This window comes from Salmo salar, chromosome ssa02 (genome assembly GCF_905237065.1).
Source record: "Salmo salar chromosome ssa02, Ssal_v3.1, whole genome shotgun sequence".
Lineage (NCBI taxonomy): Eukaryota > Metazoa > Chordata > Actinopteri > Salmoniformes > Salmonidae > Salmo > Salmo salar.
In genome coordinates this window covers 22617089-22641709 of record NC_059443.1, presented here as the reverse complement: position 1 = coordinate 22641709, position 24621 = coordinate 22617089, and the positions used below count along the sequence as shown (strand labels likewise).

Genomic DNA, 24621 nt, shown 5'->3' with positions numbered 1-24621 from the left:
AACTGGCTAGTCTGACTGTTTTCCATACCTGTCAATCTGTATGCAAATGTGGCAAAATACTCTATAGTGTGGCCACACAAAACACACACACACACACACACACACACACACACACACACACACACACACACACACACACACACACACACACACCTTGTTGCTGCTGAGGGTTGGAGAAAGGTGAAAGGGACTGATTTTCATCTGCTGAAGCTGTAAAATGGACAAAAACCATCAGTACAGATAAACATAAATGATCATAAAAAAGACTAGACTGCTGCAGTGTTTCCCACCTGTCCTGGAGACCCCAACATACAACATTCCACTCAGCACTCATCATCCAGCCTTTGATAAGTGGAATCAGGTGTATTTTTCTTGGGTAAAAACAAAGATGTCCCCAGGACCAGATTTGGGAAACACACTGCACTGCTGTATTGATGCTTGTAGCTTGGTATTGTTGTCAGTCATCTTTACATGTCAGACCTAATGTGTGTGTTATTCAGATCATGATTGTCACCATTGAAAAGGACTAACTGATTAGTATGTTTCCTAGAGGTACAGTGCATTCGGAAAGTATTCAGACCCCTTGACCTTTTTCACATTTTGTTACGTTACAGCCTTATTCTAAAATGGATACAATTTACTTTTTCCCTCATCAATCTACACACAATACCCCCAAAAAATGTCTGCAGCATTGAAGATCCCTAAGAAGACAGTGGCCTCCATCATTCTTAAATGGAAGAAGATTGGAACCACCAAGACTCTTCCTAGAGCTGGCCGCCCAGCCAAACTGAGCAATCAGGGGAGAAGGGCCTTTGTCAGGGAGGTGACCAGGAATCTGATGGTCACTCTGACAGAGCTACAGAGTTCCTCTGTGGTGATTGGAGAACCTTCCAGAAGGACAACCATCTCTGCAGCACTCCACCAATCAGGTCATCATGGTAGAGTGACCAGACGGAAGCCACTCCTCAGGAAAAGGCACATGACAGCCTGCTTGGAGTTTGCCAAAAGGCACCTAAATACTCTCAGGCCATGAGAGACAAGATGCTCTGGTCTGATGAAACCAAGACTGAACTCTTTGGCCTGAATGCCAAGCGTCACGTCTGGAGGAAACCTGGCACCATCCCTACGGTGAAGCATAGTGGTGGCAACATCATGCTGTGGGGGTGTTTTTCACCGGCAGGGACTGGGAGACAAGTCAGGATTGAGAGAAAGATGAACAGAGTAAAGTACAGAGAGATCCTTGATGAAAACCTGCTCCAGAGTGCTCAGGACCTCAGACTGGGGCGAAGGTTCAACTTCCAACAGGACAATGACCCTAAGCACACAGCCAAGACAACGCATGAGTGGCTTCAGGACAAGTTTCTAAATGTTCTTGAGTGGCCCAGCCAGAGCCCGGACTTGAACCCGATCGAACATCTCTGGAGAGTCCTGAAAATAGCTGTGCAGCGACACTCCCCGTCCAACCTGACAGAGCTTGAGAGGATCTGCAGAGAAGAATGGGAGAAACTCCCCAAATACAGGTGTGCCAAGCTTGTAGCGTCATACCCAAGAAGACTCAAGGCTGTAATCGCTGCCAAAGGTGCTTCAACAAAGTACTGAGTGAAGGGTCCGATATTTCAGTTATTTATTTTTAATATATTTGCAAGCGTTTCTAAAAAACAGTTTTTGCTTTGTCATTATGGGGTATTGTGTGTAGATTGATGAGGGGAAAAAACTATTGAATCAATTTTAGAATAAGGATGTAATGTAACAAAATGTTGAAAAAGTCAAGGGGTCTGAATGCACAGTATATTACCAGTGATATCAGTACTGAAATGAAGGTGAAGAACCAAGCGGACACTAACCTGATGATTTGAGTCAGGACCATTCCTCTCTGAGTCTGTGTGGGGGGATAGGAAACAATTAGAAATTCATCACACACACACACACACACACGCACGCGCACGCACACGCACGCGCACGCACGCACGCACGCACGCACGCACACACACACACACACACACACACACACACACACACACACACACACACACACACAGACACACACACACACACACACCTGTGCTCTCCATTGGAGAGTCAGCCACTGTGTTCTCAACCTCAACTGGCTTTGACATCCTGATTTCTATGAGGAAGAGACAGGGAGAGACAGAGACAGTGAGAGAGAGACAGAGAGAGAGAGAGACATAGATAGAGACAGAGAGACAGTGAGAGAGACATAGATACAGAGAGAGAGAGACAGAGAGATGTAGAGAGAGAGAGAAAGACAGAGAGATGTAGAGAGAGAGACAGAGACAGAGAGACAGAGAGACATAGAGACAGAGAGACAGAGAGACAGACAGAGAGAGAGAGACAGACAGAGAGATGAAGAGAGCGAGAGAGACAGAGAGAGACATAGATAGAGAGAGACAGAGAGACAGAGAGAGAGAGACAGAGAGATGTAGAGAGAGAGAGAGACCGAGAGACAGAGAGAGAGACATAGATAGAGACAGAGAGACAGAGAGAGAGAGACATAGATAGAGAGAGACAGAGAGATGTAGAGAGAGGGAGAGAGAGAGATGTAGAGAGAGACATAGAGACAGGGAGACAGAGAGAGAGAGAGACAGAGAGATGAAGAGAGCAAGAGAGAGGCAGAGAGACAGAGAGAGAGACATAGATAGAGAGAGAGAGAGACATAGATAGAGACAAAGAGACAGAGAGACAGACAGACAGAGAGAGACAGAGAGAGAGAGAGAGAGGGGGAGGGAGAGAGAGACAGAGAGACAGGGAGACAGAGCAAAAGAGATACAGAGAAATACAGAGGTAGAGAGACAGAGAGAGAGAGGAAGAGAGACAGAGACCGAAAGAGAGAGGGAGGGAGAGAGTGACCGAGAGAGGGAGACCGGGGGGTAGAAAGGAGAGAGACGGAGAGAGCAGATGATTAGGTTTAATGACTAATGACATGTGAGTCAGCATGTTCAGGTTCAGTTGAAGCATTATACAGATAATCACATAGCAATAGAAAAAAGAGAAAGTGCAAATGTTTTTGGTTGATGTTACAGCGCTGAAATAGGTGCTGAAATATGATGTCACACCGCAGTATTGGCTTTTGTATATGCGGTGATATGTTTTGCTGTGCAGCCTCCATTCATTCTTTCCTATATGTACAGAGGTGTTTGTTTGGTCTAACAATAGGTGCTACAGAGGTTTGAGTGGGAACAGAACCCTACTAGACACCTCTATACTGATGTTACTCACTGTAGTGTCATCATTACACCACACCACACCCCACCCCGCTATACTACACCACAACACTTCCTCCTTCCTCTCCTCTCCTCTCCTCTCCTCTCTACTGTACAGACAGTCAGTCAGGGCTGGGACTGTCCCCATAGACAGAGAGTCGAGGGGTGTGAGGGGGAGGGTGAGAGGGAGGGAAAGAGAGAGGAGGAACAGGGGGTGGAATGGGAGAGTGGGTTGGGGCTGGTAGAACGATTTAAAGAGATAGAGAGCGAGAGAGGGGCGGTGAGGTGTACACAATTCACTGTAAATAAAATCTGATATTGAAGTGAACTTATGTTAAGTTAATTATTTTAAAGAAAGTTACCGTAACAGATGTTTCATTTGGCAGTTACTGTATTAACTACCGCTTATTTTGTGAGAAGCCACAATATCTACACAGACACTGGTCTTTGCTGACACACTCCCTCCCTCACACCAACTTCCCTTTTATGAAAACATGCAAATCCACCCAACGAACAACTAATTATATCTGCCACCTGCATTATTAAAAACATTCCTCTCTCTCTCTCTCTCCCCCTTCCTCACAGTTCTCTCTATCACTTCTCCCCCCCATCTCGTTCTCTCTCTCGGTTCCAGTATATAGGATGAGTGCTCAGAGTAACATAAATGCTTCTTTTTTTAATCTCAAAGATGACTAAATCCAGTTGAACTTTTTGAAGTCATAACAAAACTAAACTGTGAAACGACAACACAAATTAACAAATACAACCAACAGACTAAGTAAGCTACTATGTTCGTAACAGGTTATTATCTACAGTACCAGTCAAAAGTTTAGAAACACCTACTCCTTCAAGGGTTTTTCTTCATTTTTACTATTTTCTACATTGTAGAATAATAGTGAAGACATCAAAACTATGAAATAACACATATGGAATCATGTAGTAACCAAAAAAGTGTTAAACAAATCAAAACATATTTTAGATTTCAGATTCTTCAAAGTAGCCACTCTTTGCCTTGATGACAGCTTTGCACACTCTTGGCATTCTCTCAACCAGCTTCATGCGGTAGTCACCTGGAATGCATTTCAATTAACAGGTGTGCCATGTTAAAAGTGAATTTGTGGAATATCTTTCCTTCTTAATGCGTTTGAGCCAATCAGTTGTGTTGTGACAAGGTAGGGGTGGTATACAGAAGATTGCCCTATTTGGTAAAATCCCAGTCCATATTACGGCAAGAACAACTCAAATAAGCAAAGAGAAACGAGAGTCCATCATTACTTTAAGACATGAAGGTCAGTCAATCCGGAAAATGTCAAGAACTTTGAAAGTATCTTCAAGTGCAGTTGCAAAAACCATCAAGCACTATGATGAAACTGGCTCTCATGAGGACCACCACAGGAAAGGAAGACCCAGAGTTACCTCTGCTGCAGAGGATAAGTTCATTAGAGTTACCAGCCTCAGAAATTGCATCCCAAATAAATGCTTCAGAGTTCATGTAACATACACATCTCAACATCAACTGTTCAGAGGAGACTGTGTGAATCAGGCCTTCATGGTTGAATTGCTGCAAAGAAACCAATACTAAAGGACACCAATAAGAAGAAGAGACTTGCTTTGGCCAAGAAACACAAGCAATGGACATTAGACCGGTGGAAATCTGTCCTTTGGTCTGATGAGTCCAAATTTGAGATTTTTGGTTCCAACCGCTGTGTCTTTGTGAGACGCAGAGTAGGTGAACGGATGTATGGTTCCCACCCTGAAGCATGGAGGAGGAGGTGTGATGGTGTGGAGGTGCTTTGCTGGTGACACTGTCTGTATTTAGAATTCAAGGCACACTTAACCAGAATGGCTACCACAGCATTCTGCAGCGATACGCCATCCCATCTGGTTTGCGCTTACTGGTACTATGATTTGTTTTTCAATAGGACAATGACCCAAAAACACACCTCCAGGCTGTGTAAGGGCTATTTGACCAAAAAGGAGACTGATGGAGTGCTGCATCAGTTGACCTGGTCTCCACAATCACCCAACCTTTAATTCTTTATTAATCTTTTATTTAACTAGGCAAGCCAGTTAAGTACAAATTCTTATTTACAATGAGATCCTAGGAACAGTGGGTTGGTTAACTGCCTTGTTCAGTGGCAGAACAACAGATTTTAACCTTGTCAGCTTGGAGAACTGATCTAGCAACCTTTCAGTTACTGACCCAACGCTCTAACCACTAGGCTACCTGCCACCCCGACCTCAACCCAATTGAGATGGTTTGGGATTAGTTGGACCGCAGAGTGAAGGAAAAGCAGCCAACAAGTGCTCAGCATATGTGGGAACTCCTTCAAGACTGTTGGAAAAACATTCCTCCTGAAGCTGGTTTAGAGAATGCCAAGAGTGTGCAAAGCTATCATCAAGGTAAAGGGTGGCTACTTTGAAGAATCTCAAATGTAACATATATTTTGATTTGTTTAACACTTTTTTGGTTACTACATGATTCCATATGTGTTATTTCATAGTTTTGATGTCTTCACTATTATTCTACAATGTAGAAAATAGTAAAAATAAAGAAAAATCCTTGAATGAGAGGGTGTCCAAACTTTTGACTGGTACTGTATATGAGTAATGGCATAGCACTACAGAGACTTCCCTTGTATTGGCCTCTGAGCTATGGAGCAGGACCAGAGTATGTGAGTGGAGGGGAGCTGAGCGTGCCCAATTTAACTGGAGCCTGGAGCGAGATTCCCAAAGGCTGGAGTGTTGGCCTTCTAGCCCGCTTCAATTTAGCTTCAACAGTGTTCCAGTAGCGCTCACTTCAGGAGCTCAGGGCCTGCCCGGCCCAGCATGCATTTGTCTGCTGCTATAGTCCCTTGCTTTAGCTACTGTCATGGAGTTTGCTAAATATTTTCATTAAAAAACTGATCAAACAAACAGGTGCAAAATCAAGGTGACAAAGATGAGGACCAAGAGCAAGAGAGGGACTGTGGAGATGTAATGTCCACAACAAAGATGAGGACCAAGAGCAAGAGAGGGACTGTGGAGATGTAATGACCACAACAAAGATGAGGACCAAGAGCAAGAGAGGGACTGTGGAGATGTAATGACCACAACAAAAGAATCATTGTGGAATCTGAAAAGACACATATCCTGAAAGCATGATGGTGTACTTATTACGTGCACATGCTAAAAGAAAGGAACGAGGTGGGTACATAACTAAGTGTACCATTGTAGCAAAGTAATTTTTTATACGTTTCCTTAATTTTTGTTCTACTATCTATACAAATCGGCCATAATTGATTTTGGCCCAATAGGCCCGGCATATTCCAACTTTTAAGGAGCTTTCCGTTTTGATTGGGTTATTTTGCCTGAAAACCTTTAGGATTACCTATAGAAAAAAACCACTCTGCAGCCCATCCCAGCCTGGGGTGGCCAAAAGGGTGTTTAGCATCCCAAGTGGCTCTGCAAGTGTGGAGAGGGTATTCTCCGCTGCTGCCCTGCTCTCCAGGCACCATCGCATGAGCCTGAAGCCACAAACTCTGGTCAAACTGGTGATTCTAAAAATGAAATCAAAGGCAATGAATTCAAAGCCTAATAAGGCATTTTTTGTTTAATTCTTAAGTTAGTCACAGCCTATATGCACAATTTATAGAGTATAATGATTTAATACAACAAAATGTTATTTAAATGTTGAGCGCTTAATGTCATTGACTCCCTACCAGCCTAGTGTGTCGCGCTCGCAAATGCTTCACAATGTATTTCTTTGTAGGCTATAGCCTAGAAATAATTAAATAATATAGCCTAAATAATTCATTTCCGTTCCTTCTTAGGCTCCCTGTCTGGCCCCTGACCTATTTAGAGTGTTTAGATGCTGTTTAATATGACATGTAGCCTATTTAAAATTATGAGCGCTTTTCACATTCCCCTTTTCATGTTTATTAAAATACTTTTCATTCAAATCATTTGGTTTGGTAGGTCACATACTCTGAGCAGGACCACTTACCAACCAATAGGAGGCAGTAGTGAGACACTGAACACATTTACCAACAATTACTATGGATGAGGTTATTATTATTTGTTATTTTTTTATTTAACTAGGCAAGTCAGTTAAGAACAAATTCTCATTTACAATGATGGCCTACCCCGGCCAAACCCTAACCCGGACAACGCTGGGCCAATTGTGCACCACCCAATGGGACTCCCAATCACAGCCGGTTGTGATACAGCCTGGAATCGAACCAGCGTCTGTCTTGACGCCTCTAGCACTAAAATGCAGTGCCTTAAGACCGCTGCGCAACTCTGGAGCGCAGCAGTCTTAGGCTTATTATTGACATGTAGTGTATTGAATAGCAACAGGGCTATTCAATACCAGGCCTCAATGTCTGTAGAGCTGCTGGGGTTCATTTCTCCACAGTAGTTCAATGATTGATTCATGTTGTTGATTGGCCAGAGAGTCCACTTGCCTGGAGACCCAGGTCTGAATCAGTTAAACCAAACCAATGAAAACCATCGAGGCCCAGATGTCTGAACAAGCTATATCCAGGCTGGTTAACACAGAACAGAGGAAGGTAGGGGCAGTATATTGAACAAGCTATATCCAGGCTGGTTAACACAGAACAGAGGAAGGTAGGGGCAGTATATTGAACAAGCTATATCCAGGCTGGTTAACACAGAACAGAGGAAGGTAGGGGCAGTATATTGAACAAGCTATATCCAGGCTGGTTAACACAGAACAGAGGAAGGTAGGGGCAGTATATTGAACAAGCTATATCCAGGCTGGTTAACACAGAACAGAGGAAGGTAGGGGCAGTATATTGAACAAGCTATATCCAGGCTGGTTAACACAGAACAGAGGAAGGCAGGGGCAGTATATTGAACAAGCTATATCCAGGCTGGTTAACACAGAACAGAGGAAGGTAGGGGCAGTATATTGAACAAGCTATATCCAGGCTGGTTAACACAGAACAGAGGAAGGTAGGGGCAGTATATTGAACAAGCTATATCCAGGCTGGTTAACACAGAACAGAGGAAGGTAGGGGCAGTATATTGAACAAGCTATATCCAGGCTGGTTAACACAGAACAGAGGAAGGTAGGGGCAGTATATTGAACAAGCTATATCCAGGCTGGTTAACACAGAACAGAGGAAGGTAGGGGCAGTATATTGAACAAGCTATATCCAGGCTGGTTAACACAGAACAGAGGAAGGCAGGGGCAGTATATTGAACAAGCTATATCCAGGCTGGTTAACACAGAACAGAGGAAGGCAGGGGCAGTATATTGAACAAGCTATATCCAGGCTGGTTAACACAGAACAGAGGAAGGCAGGGGCAGTATATTGAACAAGCTATATCCAGGCTGGTTAACACAGAACAGAGGAAGGTAGGGGCAGTATATTGAACAAGCTATATCCAGGCTGGTTAACACAGAACAGAGGAAGGTAGGGGCAGTATATTGAACAAGCTATATCCAGGCTGGTTAACACAGAACAGAGGAAGGTAGGGGCAGTATATTGAACAAGCTATATCCAGGCTGGTTAACACAGAACAGAGGAAGGTAGGGGCAGTATATTGAACAAGCTATATCCAGGCTGGTTAACACAGAACAGAGGAAGGTAGGGGCAGTATATTGAACAAGCTATATCCAGGCTGGTTAACACAGAACAGAGGAAGGTAGGGGCAGTATATTGAACAAGCTATATCCAGGCTGGTTAACACAGAACAGAGGAAGGTAGGGGCAGTATATTGAACAAGCTATATCCAGGCTGGTTAACACAGAACAGAGGAAGGCAGGGGCAGTATATTGAACAAGCTATATCCAGGCTGGTTAACACAGAACAGAGGAAGGCAGGGGCAGTATATTGAACAAGCTATATCCAGGCTGGTTAACACAGAACAGAGGAAGGCAGGGGCAGTATATTGAACAAGCTATATCCAGGCTGGTTAACACAGAACAGAGGAAGGCAGGGGCAGTATATTGAACAAGCTATATCCAGGCTGGTTAACACAGAACAGAGGAAGGCAGGGGCAGTATATTGAACAAGCTATATCCAGGCTGGTTAACACAGAACAGAGGAAGGTAGGGGCAGTATATTGAACAAGCTATATCCAGGCTGGTTAACACAGAACAGAGAAAGGTAGGGGCAGTATATTGAACAAGCTATATCCAGGCTGGTTAACACAGAACAGAGAAAGGCAGGGGCAGTATATTGAACAAGCTATATCCAGGCTGGTTAACACAGAACAGAGGAAGGTAGGGGCAGTATATTGAACAAGCTATATCCAGGCTGGTTAACACAGAACAGAGGAAGGCAGGGGCAGTATATTGAACAAGCTATATCCAGGCTGGTTAACACAGAACAGAGGAAGGCAGGGGCAGTATATTGAACAAGCTATATCCAGGCTGGTTAACACAGAACAGAGAAAGGCAGGGGCAGTATATTGAACAAGCTATATCCAGGCTGGTTAACACAGAACAGAGGAAGGCAGGGGCAGTATATTGAACAAGCTATATCCAGGCTGGTTAACACAGAACAGAGGAAGGCAGGGGCAGTATATTGAACAAGCTATATCCAGGCTGGTTAACACAGAACAGAGGAAGGCAGGGGCAGTATATTGAACAAGCTATATCCAGGCTGGTTAACACAGAACAGAGGAAGGCAGGGGCAGTATATTGAACAAGCTATATCCAGGCTGGTTAACACAGAACAGAGGAAGGCAGGGGCAGTATATTGAACAAGCTATATCCAGGCTGGTTAACACAGAACAGAGGAAGGTAGGGGCAGTATATTGAACAAGCTATATCCAGGCTGGTTAACACAGAACAGAGAAAGGTAGGGGCAGTATATTGAACAAGCTATATCCAGGCTGGTTAACACAGAACAGAGAAAGGCAGGGGCAGTATATTGAACAAGCTATATCCAGGCTGGTTAACACAGAACAGAGGAAGGCAGGGGCAGTATATTGAACAAGCTATATCCAGGCTGGTTAACACAGAACAGAGGAAGGTAGGGGCAGTATATTGAACAAGCTATATCCAGGCTGGTTAACACAGAACAGAGGAAGGCAGGGGCAGTATATTGAACAAGCTATATCCAGGCTGGTTAACACAGAACAGAGGAAGGCAGGGGCAGTATATTGAACAAGCTATATCCAGGCTGGTTAACACAGAACAGAGAAAGGCAGGGGCAGTATATTGAACAAGCTATATCCAGGCTGGTTAACACAGAACAGAGGAAGGCAGGGGCAGTATATTGAACAAGCTATATCCAGGCTGGTTAACACAGAACAGAGGAAGGCAGGGGCAGTATATTGAACAAGCTATATCCAGGCTGGTTAACACAGAACAGAGGAAGGTAGGGGCAGTATATTGCTTGTGACAGTCAGGAGTTTTTTTTCTACAAACACAGGGTCTGCTAGGGGAAGCAGTGGTCAGACAGAAAAGCCCATTGGCTGTTCCTCACCAATGACATGCACTTCAGATCTAACCACAGGAAGGATCCCTCTAAAATAGACAGATTTTCTCCATATCTTAATTTAGTCTGAACAACTCAGATATGAGGAAGCAATTCAATTAATCAACAACAGAAAAAATGGAGAAGTCCCAAAAGTGCAAACCAAAAGCTAAATCGGCACACCCCAAAGAGTTTCAGGTCTGTTTGAGAGATGACAGTGTTAGTGATACAGTATATAGTGTAGTGTGGGAAGACAGTGTTAGTGGTATGTAGTGTAATGTGGGAAGACAGTGTTAGTGGTATGTAGTGTGGGAAGACAGTGTCAGTGGTATGTAGTGTAGTGTGGGAAGACAGTGTTAGTGGTATGTAGTGTAGTGTGGGAAGACAGTGTCAGTGATATGTAGTGTGGGAAGACAGTGTTAGTGATATGTAGTGTAGTGTGGGAAGACAGTGTTAGTGGTATGTAGTGTAGTGTGGGAAGACAGTGTCAGTGATATGTAGTGTGGGAAGACAGTGTTAGTGGTATGTAGTGTAGTGTAGTGTGGGAAGACAGTGTTAGTGGTATGTAGTGAAATGTGGGAAGACAGTGTTAGTGGTATGTAGTGTGGGAAGACAGTGTTAGTGATATGTTGTGTGGGAAGACAGTGTCAGTGATATGTAGTGTGGGAAGACAGTGTTAGTGGTATGTAGTGTAGTGTAGTGTGGGAAGACAGTGTTAGTGGTATGTAGTGAAATGTGGGAAGACAGTGTTAGTGGTATGTAGTGAAATGTGGGAAGACAGTGTTAGTGGTATGTAGTGTAATGTGGGAAGACAGTGTTAGTGGTATGTAGTGTAGTGTGACAAGAGAGTGTTAGTGGTATGTAGTGTAATGTGGGAAGACAGTGTTAGTGGTATGTAGTGTAATGTGGGAAGACAGTGTTACTGATATGTAGTGTGGGAAGACAGTGTTAGTGGTATGTAGTGTAATGTGGGAAGACAGTGTTACTGATATGTAGTGTGGGAAGACAGTGTTAGTGGTAAGTAGTGTCGTGTGGGAAGACAGTGTTAGTGATATGTAGTGTAATGTGGGTAGACAGTGTTAGTGGTATGTAGTGTGGGAAGACAGTGTTAGTGGTATGTAGTGTAGTGTGGGAAGACAGTGTTAGTGAAATGTAGTGTGGGAAGACAGTGTTAGTGGTTTGAAGTGTATTGTGGGAAAAGAGTGTTAGTGGTATGTAGTGTAATGTGGGAAGACAGTGTTAGTGGTATGAAGTGTATTGTGGGAATTGAGTGTTAGTGGTATGTAGTGTAATGTGGGAAGACCGTGTTAGTGGTATGTAGTGTAATGTGGGAAGACAGTGTTAGTGGTATGTAGTGTAGTGTGGGAAGACAGTGTCAGTGATATGTAGTGTGGGAAGACAGTGTTAGTGATATGTAGTGTAGTGTGGGAAGACAGTGTTAGTGGTATGTAGTGTAGTGTGGGAAGACAGTGTCAGTGATATGTAGTGTGGGAAGACAGTGTTAGTGGTATGTAGTGTAGTGTAGTGTGGGAAGACAGTGTTAGTGGTATGTAGTGAAATGTGGGAAGACAGTGTTAGTGGTATGTAGTGTGGGAAGACAGTGTTAGTGATATGTTGTGTGGGAAGACAGTGTCAGTGATATGTAGTGTGGGAAGACAGTGTTAGTGGTATGTAGTGTAGTGTAGTGTGGGAAGACAGTGTTAGTGGTATGTAGTGAAATGTGGGAAGACAGTGTTAGTGGTATGTAGTGAAATGTGGGAAGACAGTGTTAGTGGTATGTAGTGTAATGTGGGAAGACAGTGTTAGTGGTATGTAGTGTAGTGTGACAAGAGAGTGTTAGTGGTATGTAGTGTAGTGTGACAAGAGAGTGTTAGTGGTATGTAGTGTAATGTGGGAAGACAGTGTTAGTGGTATGTAGTGTAATGTGGGAAGACAGTGTTACTGATATGTAGTGTGGGAAGACAGTGGTAAGTAGTGTCGTGTGGGAAGACAGTGTTAGTGATATGTAGTGTAATGTGGGTAGACAGTGTTAGTGGTATGTAGTGTGGGAAGACAGTGTTAGTGGTATGTAGTGTAGTGTGGGAAGACAGTGTTAGTGAAATGTAGTGTGGGAAGACAGTGTTAGTGGTTTGAAGTGTATTGTGGGAAAAGAGTGTTAGTGGTATGTAGTGTAATGTGGGAAGACAGTGTTAGTGGTATGAAGTGTATTGTGGGAATTGAGTGTTAGTGGTATGTAGTGTAATGTGGGAAGACCGTGTTAGTGGTATGTAGTGTAATGTGGGAAGACAGTGTTAGTGGTATGTAGTGTAGTGTGGGAAGACAGTGTCAGTGATATGTAGTGTGGGAAGACAGTGTTAGTGATATGTAGTGTAGTGTGGGAAGACAGTGTTAGTGGTGTGTAGTGTAGTGTGGGAAGACAGTGTCAGTGATATGTAGTGTGGGAAGACAGTGTTAGTGGTATGTAGTGTAGTGTGGGAAGACAGTGTTAGTGGTATGTAGTGAAATGTGGGAAGACAGTGTTAGTGGTATGTAGTGTGGGAAGACAGTGTTAGTGATATGTTGTGTGGGAAGACAGTGTCAGTGATATGTAGTGTGGGAAGACAGTGTTAGTGGTATGTAGTGTAGTGTAGTGTGGGAAGACAGTGTTAGTGGTATGTAGTGAAATGTGGGAAGACAGTGTTAGTGGTATGTAGTGAAATGTGGGAAGACAGTGTTAGTGGTATGTAGTGTAATGTGGGAAGACAGTGTTAGTGGTATGTAGTGTAGTGTGACAAGAGAGTGTTAGTGGTATGTAGTGTAGTGTGACAAGAGAGTGTTAGTGGTATGTAGTGTAATGTGGGAAGACAGTGTTAGTGGTATGTAGTGTAATGTGGGAAGACAGTGTTACTGATATGTAGTGTGGGAAGACAGTGGTAAGTAGTGTCGTGTGGGAAGACAGTGTTAGTGATATGTAGTGTAATGTGGGTAGACAGTGTTAGTGGTATGTAGTGTGGGAAGACAGTGTTAGTGGTATGTAGTGTAGTGTGGGAAGACAGTGTTAGTGAAATGTAGTGTGGGAAGACAGTGTTAGTGGTTTGAAGTGTATTGTGGGAAAAGAGTGTTAGTGGTATGTAGTGTAATGTGGGAAGACAGTGTTAGTGGTATGAAGTGTATTGTGGGAATTGAGTGTTAGTGGTATTTAGTGTAATGTGGGAAGACCGTGTTAGTGGTATGTAGTGTAATGTGGGAAGACAGTGTTAGTGGTATGTAGTGTAATGTGGGAAGACAGGGTTAGTGGTATGTAGTGTAGTGTGGGAAGACAGTGTCAGTGGTATGTAGCGTAATGTGGGAAGACAGTGTTAGTGATATGTAGTGTAGTGTGGGAAGACAGTGTTACTGATATGTAGTGTGGGAAGACTGTGTTAGTGGTATGTAGTGTGGGAAGACAGTGTTAGTGGTATGTAGTGTAATGTGGGAAGACAGTGTTACTGATATGTAGTGTGGGAAGACAGTGTCAGTGATATGTAGTGTAGTGTGGGAAGACAGTGTTAGTGGTATGTAGTGTGGGAAGACAGTGTTAGTGATATGTAGTGTAGTGTGGGAAGACAGAGTTAGTGGTATGTAGTGTAATGTGGGAAGACAGTGTTAGTGGTATGTAGTGTAATGTGGGAAGACAGTGTTAGTGATATGTAGTGTGGAAAGACAGTGTTAGTGGTATGTAGTGTGGGAAGACAGTGTTTGTGCTATGTAGTGTGGAAAGACAGTGTTAGTGGTATGTAGTGTGGGAAGACAGTGTTAGTGGTATGTAGTGTAGTGTGAGAAGACAGTGTCAGTGATATGTAGTGTGGGAAGACAGTGTCAGTGATATGTAGTGTGGGAAGAAAGTGTTAGTGGTATGTAGTGTGGGAAGACAGTGTTAGTGGTATGTAGTGTGGGAAGACAGCGTTAGTGATATGTAGTGTAGTGTGGGAAGACAGTTTTACTGATATGTAGTGCGGGAAGACAGTGTTAGTGGTATGTAGTGTGGGAAGACAGTGTTAGTGGTATGTAGTGTAATGTGGGAAGACAGTGTTACTGATATGTAGTGTGGGAAGACAGTGTTAGTGGTATGTAGTGTGGGAAGACAGTGTTAGTGGTATGTAGTGTGGGAAGACAGTGTTAGTGGTATGTAGTGTAGTGTGAGAAGACAGTGTCAATGATATGTAGTGTGGGAAGACAGTGTCAGTGATATGTAGTGTGGGAAGAAAGTGTTAGTGGTATGTAGTGTGGGAAGACAGTGATAGTGATATGTAGTGTAGTGTGGGAAGACAGTGTTAGTGGTATGTAGTGTAATGTGGGAAGACAGTGTTAGTGTTAGGTAGTGTAGTGTCGGAAGACAGTGTTAGTCGTATGTAGTGTAATGTGGGAAGACAGCATTAGTGATATGTAGTGTAGTGTGGGAAGACAGTTTTACTGATATGTAGTGCGGGAAGACAGTGTTAGTGGTATGTAGTGTGGGAAGACAGTGTTAGTGGTATGTAGTGTGGGAAGACAGTGTTACTGATATGTAGTGTGGGAAGACAGTGTTAGTGGTATGTAGTGTGGGAAGACAGTGTTAGTGGTATGTAGTGTGGGAAGACAGTGTTACTGATATGTAGTGTGGGAAGACAGTGTTAGTGGTATGTAGTGTAATGTGGGAAGACAGTGTTACTGATATGTAGTGTAGTGTGGGAAGACAGTGTTACTGATATGTAGTGTGGGAAGAAAGTGTTACTTATATGTAGTGTGGGAAGACAGTGTTAGTGGTATGTAGTGTGGGAAGACAGTGTTACTGATATGTAGTGTGGGAAGACAGTGTTTGTGGTATGTAGTGTAGTGTGGGAAGACAGTGTTACTGATATGTAGTGTGGGAAGACAGTGTTAGTGGTATGTAGTGTAGTGTGGGAAGACAGTGTTACTGATATGTAGTGTGGGAAGACAGTGTTAGTGGTATGTAGTGTAGTGTGGGAAGACAGTGTCAGTGGTATGCAGTGTATGCAGTGGTATTTAGTGGAAAGACAGTACCGTGCAGTTTCAAAGAGGCCTCACTGCTGCTCGATCATCCTATTTTTCCAACTTAATTGAGGAAAATAAGAACAATCCAAAATTTATTTTTGATACTGTCGCAAAGCTAACTAAACAGCAGCATTCCCCAAGAGAGGATGGCTTTCACTTCAGCAGTAATAAATTCATGAACTTCTTTGAGGAAAAGATCATGATCATTTGAAAGCAAATTACGGACTCCTCTTTAAATCTGCGTATTCCTCCAAAGCTCCGTTGTCCTGAGTCTGCACAACTCTGCCAGGACCTAGGATCAAGGGAGATACTAAAGTTTTTTAGTACTATATCTCTTGACACAATGATGAAAATAATCATGGCCTCTAAACCTTCAAGCTGCATACTGGACCCTATTCCAACTAAACTACTGAAAGAGCTGCTTCCTGTGCTTGACCCTCCTATGTTGAACATAATAAACAGCTCTCTATCCACCGGATGTGTACCAAACTCACTAAAAGTGGCAGTAATAAAGCCTCTCTTGAAAAAGCCAAACCTTGACCCAGAAAATATAAAAAACTATCGGCCTATATCGAATCTTCCATTCCTTTCAAAAATGTTAGAAAAAGCTGTTGCGCAGCAACTCACTGCCTTCCTGAAGACAAACAATCTATACGAAACGCTTCAGTCTGGTTTTAGACCCCATCATAGCACTGCGACTGCACTTGTGAAGGTGGTAAATTACCTTTTAATGGTGTCAGACCGAGGCTCTGCATCTGTCCTCGTGCTCCTAGATCTTAGTGCTGCTTTTGATACCATTGATCACCACATTCTTTTGGAGAGATTGGAAACCCAAATTGGTCTACACAGACAAGTTCTGGCCTGATTTAGATCTTATCTGTCGGAAAGATATCAGTTTGTCTCTGTGAATGATTTGTCCTCTGACAAATCAACTGTAAATTTCGGTGTTCCTCAAGGTTCCGTTTTAGGACCACTATTGTTTTCACTATATATTTTACCTCTTGGGGATGTCATTCGAAAACATAATGTTAAATTTCTAGGTCCCAAGAAACAAAGAGATCTTCTGTTAAATCTGACAATTCATCTTGATGGTTGTACAGTCGTCTCAAATAAAACTGTGAAGGACCTCGGCGTTACTCTGGACCCTGATCTCTCTTTTGAAGAACATATCAAGACTGTTTCAAGAACAGCTTTTTTCCATCTACCTAACATTGCAAAAAGAAGAAACTTTATGTCCACAAATTATGCAGAAAAATTTTGCCATGCTTTTGTTACTTCTAGGTTGGACTACTGCAATGCTCTACTTTCCGGCTAGCCGGATAAAGCACTAAATAAACTTCAGTTAGAGCTAAATACAGCTGCTAGAATCCTGACTAGAACCAAAAAAATTGATCTTATTACTCCAGTGCTAGCCTCCCTACACTGGCTTCCTGTTAAGGCAAGGGCCGATTTCAAGGTTTTACTGCTAACCTACAAAGCATTACATGGGCTTGCTCCTACCTATCTTTCCGATTTGGTCCTGCCGTACATACCTACATGTACGCTACGGTCACAAGACGCAGGCCTCCTAATTTCCCTAGAATTTCTAAGCAAACAGCTGGAGGCAGGGCTTTCTCCTATAGAGCTCCATTTTTATGGAATGGTCTGCCTACCAATGTGAGAGATGCAGACTCGGTCTCAACCTTTAAGTCTTTACTGAAGACTCATCTCTTCAGTGGGTCCTATGATTGAGTGTAGTCTGGCCCAGGAGTGTGAAGGTGAACAGAAAGGCTCTAGAGCAACAAACTGCCCTTGCTGTCTCTGCCTGGCTGGTTCCCCTCTCTCCACTGGGATTCTCTGCCTCTAACCCTATTACAGGGGCTGAGTCACTGGCTTATTGGTGTTCTTCCATGCCGTCCCTAGGAGGGGTGCGTCACTTGAGTGGATTGAGTCACTGACGTGGTCTTCCTGTCTGGGTTGGCGCCCCCCCTTGGGTTGTGCCGTGGCGGAGATCTTTGTGGGCTATACTCGGCCTTGTCTCAGGATGGTAAATTGGTGGTTGAAGCTTTCCCTCTAGTGGTGTGGGGGTTGTGCTTTGGCAAAGTGGGCGGGGTTATATCCTTCCTGTTTGGTCCTGTCTGGGGGTATCGTCGGATGGGGCCATAGTGTCTCCTGACCCCTCCTGTCTCAGCCTCCAGTATTTATGCTGCAGTAGTTTATGTGTCGTGGGGCTAGGGTCAGTCTGTTATATCTGGAGTATTTCTCCTGTCTTATCCGGTGTCCTGTGTGAATTTAAGTATGCTCTCTCTAATTCTCTCTTTCTCTCTTTCTTTCTTTCTCTCTCACGGAGGACCTGAGCCCTAGGACCATGCCTCAGGACTACCTGACATGATGACTCCTTGCTGTCCCCAGTCCACCTGGCCGTACTGCTGCTCCAGTTTCAACTGTTCTGCCTGCGGCTATGGAACCCTGACCTGTTCACCGGACGTGCTACCTGTCCCAGACCTGCTGTTTTCAACTCTCTAGAGACAGCAGGAGTGGTAGAGATACTCTCAATGATCGGCTATGAAAAGCCAACTGACATTTACTCTTGAGGTGCTGACTTGTTGCACCCTCGACAACTGTGATTATTATTATTTGACCATGCTGGTCAATTATGAACATTTGAACATCTTGGCCATGTTCTGTTATAATGTCCACCCGGCACAGCCAGAAGAGGACTGGCCACCCCTCATAGCCTGGTTCCTCTCTAGGTTTCTTCCTGGGTTTTGGCCATTCTAGGGAGTTTGTCCTAGCCACCGTGCTTCTACACCTGCATTGCTTGCTGTTTGGGGTTTTAGGTTGGGTTTCTGTACAGCACTTTGAGATATCAGCTGATGTAAGAAGGGCTATATAAATACATTTGATTTCATTTGATTAAGGTGGGAAGACAGTGTTAGTGATATGTAGTGAAATGTGGGAAGACAGTGTTAGTGGTATGTGGTGTAGTGTGGGAAGACAGTGTTAGTGATATGTAGTGTGGGAAGACAGTGTCAGTGATATGTAGTGTTGTGTGGGAAGACACTGTCAGATGTAGTGTAATGTGGGAAGAAAGTGTTAGTAGTATGTAGTGTAATGTGGGAAGACAGTGTTAGTGGTATGTAGTGTAATGTGGGAAGACTGTTAGTGGTATGTAGTGTAATGTGGGAAGACAGTGTTCGTGGTATGTAGTGTAATGTGGGAAGACAGTGTTAGTGGTATGTAGTGTAATGTGGGAAGACAGTGTTAGTGGTATGTAGTGTAATGTGGGAAGACAGTGTTAGTGGTATGTAGTGTAATGTGGGAAGACAGTGTTAGTGGTATGTAGTGTAGTGTGGGAAGACAGTGTTAGTGATATGTAGTGTAATGTGGGGAGACAGTGTTAGTGGTATGTAGTGTAGTGTGGGAAGACAGTGTTAGTGGTATGTAGTGTAATGTGGGAAGACAGTGTTGGAAGTATGTAGTGTAGTGTGGGAAGACAGAGTTACTGATATGTAGTGTATTGTGGGAAGACAGTGTTGGTGGTATGTAGTGTAGTGTGGGAAGACACTGTCAGATGTAGTGTAATGTGGGAAGGAAGTGTTAGTGGTATGTGGTGTAGTGTGGGAAGACAGTGTTAGTGGTATGTAGTGTAATGTGGGAAGACAGTGTTAGTGATATGTAGTGAAATGTGGGAAGACAGTGTTAGTGGTATGTGGTGTAGTGTGGGAAGACAGTGTTAGTGGTATGTAGTGTGGGAAGACAGTGTTAGTGATATGTAGTGTGGGAAGACAGTGTCAGTGATATGTAGTGTTGTGTGGGAAGACACTGTCAGATGTAGTGTAATGTGGGAAGAAAGTGTTAGTGGTATGTAGTGTAATGTGGGAAGACAGTGTTAGTGTTATGTAGTGTAATGTGGGAAGACAGTGTTAGTGGTATGTAGTGTGGGAAGACAGTGTTAGTGATATGTAGTGTAATGTGGGAAGACAGTGTTAGTGGTATGTAGTGTAATGTGGGAAGACAATGTTAGTGGTATGTAGTGTAATGTGGGAAGACAGTGTTAGTGGTATGTAGTGTAATGTGGGAAGACAATGTTAGTGGTATGTAGTGTAATGTGGGAAGACAGTGTTAGTGGTATGTAGTGTAATGTGGGAAGACAATGTTAGTGGTATGTAGTGTAATGTGGGAAGACAGTGTTAGTGGTATGTAGTGTAATGTGGGAAGACAGTGTTAGTAGTATGTAGTGTAGTGTGGGAAGAGAGTTTTAGTGATATGTAGTGTAATGTGGGAAGACAGTGTTAGTGGTATGTAGTGTAATGTGGGAAGACAGTGTTAGTGGTATGTAGTGTAATGTGGGAAGACAGTGTTGGAAGTATGTAGTGTAGTGTGGGAAGACAGAGTTACTGATATGTAGTGTATTGTGGGAAGACAGTGTCAGTGATATGTAGTGTAATGTGGGAAGACAGTGTTAGTGGTATGTAGTGTAGTGTGGGAGGACAGTGTTAGTGGTATGTAGTGTGGGAAGACAGTGTTAGTGATATGTAGTGTAATGTGGGAAGACAGTGTTAGTGGTATGTGGTGTAATGTGGGAAGACATTGTCAGTGATATGTAGTGTAATGTGGGAAGACAGTGTTAGTGGTATGTGGTGTGGGAAGACAGTGTTAGTGGTATGTAGTGTAATGTGGGAAGACAGTGTTAGTGGTATGTGGTGTAGTGTGGGAGGACAGTGTTAGTGGTATGTAGTGTAGTGTGGGAAGACAGTGTTAGTGGTATGTAGTGTAGTGTGGGAAGACAGTGTTAGTGGTATGTAGTGTTGGAAGACAGTGTTAGTGGTATGTAGTGTGGGAAGACAGAGTTAGTGGTATGTAGTGTAATGTGGGAAGACAGTGTTAGTGGTATGTAGTGTAGTGTGGGAAGACAGTGTTAGTGGTATGTAGTGTAGTGTGGGAAGACAGTGTCAGGGGTATATAGTGTAGTGTGGGAAGACAGTGTTGGTGGTATATAGTGTAGTGTGGGAAGACAGTGTTAGTGATATGTAGTGTAATGTGGGAAGACAGTGTTAGTGGTATGTAGTGTAATGTGGGAAGACAGTGTTAGTGGTATGTAGTGTAATGTGGGAAGACAGTGTTAGTGGTATGTGGTGTAGTGTGGGAGGACAGTGTTAGTGGTATGTAGTGTAATGTGGGAAGACAGTGTTAGTGGTATGTAGTGTAGTGTGGGAAGACAGTGTTAGTGGTATGTAGTGTGGGAAGACAGTGTTAGTGGTATGTAGTGTAATGTGGGAAGACAGTGTTAGTGGTATGTAGTGTAGTGTGGGAAGACAGTGTTAGTGGTATGTAGTGTAGTGTGGGAAGACAGTGTCAGGGGTATATAGTGTAGTGTGGGAAGACAGTGTTGGTGGTATGTAGTGTAGTGTGGGAAGACAGTGTTAGTGGTATGTAGTGTAATGTGGGAAGACAATGTTAGTGGTATGTAGTGTAATGTGGGAAGACAGTGTTAGTGGTATGTAGTGTAGTGTGGGAAGACAGTGTCAGGGGTATATAGTGTAGTGTGGGAAGACAGTGTTAGTGATATGTAGTGTAATGTGGGAAGACAGTGTTAGTGGTATGTAGTGTAATGTGGGAAGACAGTGTTAGTGGTATGTAGTGTAGTGTGGGAGGACAGTGTTAGTGGTATGTAGTGTAGTGTAATGTGGGAAGACAGTGTTAGTGGTATGAAGTGTAGTGTGGGAAGACAGTGTTAGTTATATGTAGTGTGGGAAGACAGTGTTAGTGGTATGTAGTGTAGTGTGGGAAGACAGTGTTAGTGGTATGTAGCGTGGGAAGACATTGTCAGTGATATGTAGTGTAATGTGGGAAGACAGTGTTAGTGGTATGTAGTGTAGCTGTGGGAGGACAGTGTTAGTGGTATGTAGTGTGGGAAGACAGTGTTAGTGATATGTAGTGTAATGTGGGAAGACAGTGTTAGTGGTATGTGGTGTGGGAAGACAGTGTTAGTGGTATGTAGTGTAATGTGGGAAGACAGTGTTAGTGGTATGTGGTGTAGTGTGGGAGGACAGTGTTAGTGGTATGTAGTGTAATGTGGGAAGACAGTGTTAGTGGTATGTAGTGTAGTGTGGGAGGACAGTGTTAATGGTATGTAGTGTGGGAAGACAGTGTTAGTGGTATGTAGTGTGGGAAGACAGTGTTAGTGCTATGTAGTGTGGGAAGACAGTGTTAGTTGTATGTAGTGTGGGAAGACAGTGTTAGTGGTAGGTAGTGTAGGGTGGGAAGATGGTGTTACTGATATGTAGTGTGGGAAGACAGTGTTAGTGGTATGTAGTGAGGGTAGTAGTGTATATACAGTGTTAGTGGTATGTAGTGAGGGTAGTAATGTATATACAGTGTTAGTGGTATGTAGTGAGGGTAGTAGTGTATATACAGTGTTAGTGGTATGTAGTGAGGGTAGTAATGTATATACAGTGTTAGTGGTATGTAGTGAGGGTAGTAGTGTATATACAGTGTTAGTGGTATGTAGTGAGGGTAGTAGTGTATATACAGTAGCCTGGTGTTATGCTAGTGTATCATGGTGTGTTGTATGTCTCTCTCACTTCCCCCCTCTACTTCCCCTAGCTCACACCATCTTGAACGCAGAGTGCTAAACCCAACACTTACTGTCAGTGAGACTATTAATATTACTCTAATGCTTTCTCACTCACTGTCACTCTGTCACACAAACTGACATTTTAGTCATTTAGCAGAGCCTCTTATAACAGAAATTAGGGTTAAGTGCTCGCAGATTTGAACCAGCGACCTTTGGGTTACTGACCCAATGCTCTTAACTGCTAGGCTACCTGTCACCCTACTTACACACACACACACACACACACACGCACACATACGCACACACACACACGCACACGCACACATACGCGCGCACACACAAACGCACACGCACACACTGTCAATATATCTATAGGTGCTGTAATAATACTAACATAATAATACTAACATAATAATACTAACATAATAATACTAACATAATAATACTAACATAATAATACTAACATAATAATACTAACATAATAATACTAACATAATAATACTAACATAATAATACTAACATAATAATACTAACATAATAATACTAACATAATAATACTAACATAATAATACTAACATAATAATACTAACATAATAATACTAACATAATAATACTAACATAATAATACTAACATAATAATACTAACATAATAATACTAACATAATAATACTAACATAATAATACTAACATAATAATACTAACATAATAATACTAACATAATAATACTATCACGTGACACTGACAAAACTGCAGTAGCTGAGGTTTTCTGGTGGTGGTTTAGATACATGGTATCTTTACTCTGATACATAAGGAACGGCTCAGTAGGCCCATAATATTGTACTATCGCAGCACTGGCAACATTCTCTGTGATTACATCAAACCGTCATGAACTGCCCCACTGTAAGACACATAACTACTGATACATGTCAGCCTTTATAGTCTCTCCTCTTGCTGCCGTTGGAACAAGACAAGCTATTCTCAGAAGCCTTACCACCACCTAACTAATATGTGTATGTATGTGCCATAGAAATGGATATCTATTTTGTATTTAACCTTTATTTAACTAGGCAAGTAAGTTAAGAACAAATTATTATTTACAATGACAGCCTACCAGGGAACAGTGGGTTAAACTGCCTTGTTCAGGAGCAGAACGACAGATTTTTACCTTGTCAGCTCAGGGACTCGATCTAGCAACCTTTCGGTTACTGGCCCAACACTCTAACCACTAGGCTTCCTGCCGCCCTGAAATAGGATAGGACAGTCTCACAAACTGTACTGTATACTGCTGTATACGGTTGCGTAGTGCACAGCATGACATGCTTTGCCATTACATGTTCTATGCATTCTGTTTCTATGGTGTGTTCTCCCAGGGGTATTTTGGGTGAAACTGACCTCAACTGAACCTTCACTTCCTGCTGAAGGAGATCACTGTGGTGCCAAGGGGGGGTCTGGGAAATGAAGTCTACTGATGAAACTTTTAAACTTCCCATTCATATTTCACTATTGCTATGAAATCATTCAATGAAAAAAGTGTAGAGTCATTGGACTACAACTGTCAGTGAAACTCTGGCAGGTCAGTAGTGTTGTGTGCTAATCCTGTCAGTTAACAAACTGCACACTGAAACCCTAACATTATGACTGGTGTATTCTCAATGAATACTGACAATCAACTGTGTTGTCTGTGTGCAATTCAAAGCATAGATGAGACGCTGTAGTTCCCCCGTCAAGTCAACTATTCACCTGAGTAACATCCTTCTCTATCCAGCGGTGATGTTGTACTACATGGTCACCATGGTCCGGTCACCATGGTCCGGTCACCATGGTCCGGTCACCATGGTCTGGTCACAGGAATGTACAGAGGGGTTGGTTTTAAAAAGCCCAATTCATCACTGTCCATGTCGATGTGAGAAGTGACAAGGTGCTTCATCGCATGAATCATTCCCATCAAATGAATACACACACACATACCGTAAATGATTCTCTGTGATGTTATCTGTACCTGACTATTCATGACATTCAGTAATACTATTGACGTTTGTTGATAGGTTTTTCTGTTATTGATTAATCATTTCCTGTGAATGTATTTTTGAGAAACTATTTTTCTATCTCTTAATTTGAAATTAAAACGTGATAATCTATATGTAGGCTAAATACCACTTCTAATGCTGTTATGTAGGACACATAACTAAAGTGTAGCTTTAGGTTCTCTGTTTAAACAGTTGTAATGACAAGGGATAGGAGAAAACACACACACTGCATCCCTGTCCACCCTGGAGAGACTGGTCTGACCTTTCTCTCTGCCTGCGACAGACATCCACACCTCCTCTCCTCTCCTCTCCTCTCCTTGATGTGCTCTAATTAGCCATGCTCGTTAGACCCAGTGGTGCTAATCAAT

At 43.0% G+C, this 24621-nt stretch overlaps 1 protein-coding gene across 16 annotated transcripts in view; it reads right to left on the bottom strand.

The window, feature by feature from the left end:
• LOC106576414 (POU domain, class 2, transcription factor 2) overlaps positions 1-24621 on the bottom strand; it is a 103783-nt gene that overhangs the window by 16621 nt on the left and 62541 nt on the right. For 10 of the 16 annotated variants that reach the window (XM_045700498.1, XM_045700486.1, XM_045700491.1 and 7 more), the window contains 3 exons: positions 2060-2125; positions 1845-1879; positions 154-210 (listed from right to left, as the gene is read on the bottom strand). In XM_045700498.1, coding sequence (XP_045556454.1) covers positions 154-210; positions 1845-1879; positions 2060-2125 — 158 coding nt within the window. The remainder of the gene's footprint in view (positions 1-153; positions 211-1844; positions 1880-2059; positions 2126-24621) is intronic. The other 6 variants (XM_045700502.1, XM_045700509.1, XM_045700542.1 and 3 more) reach the window with 3 other exon arrangements.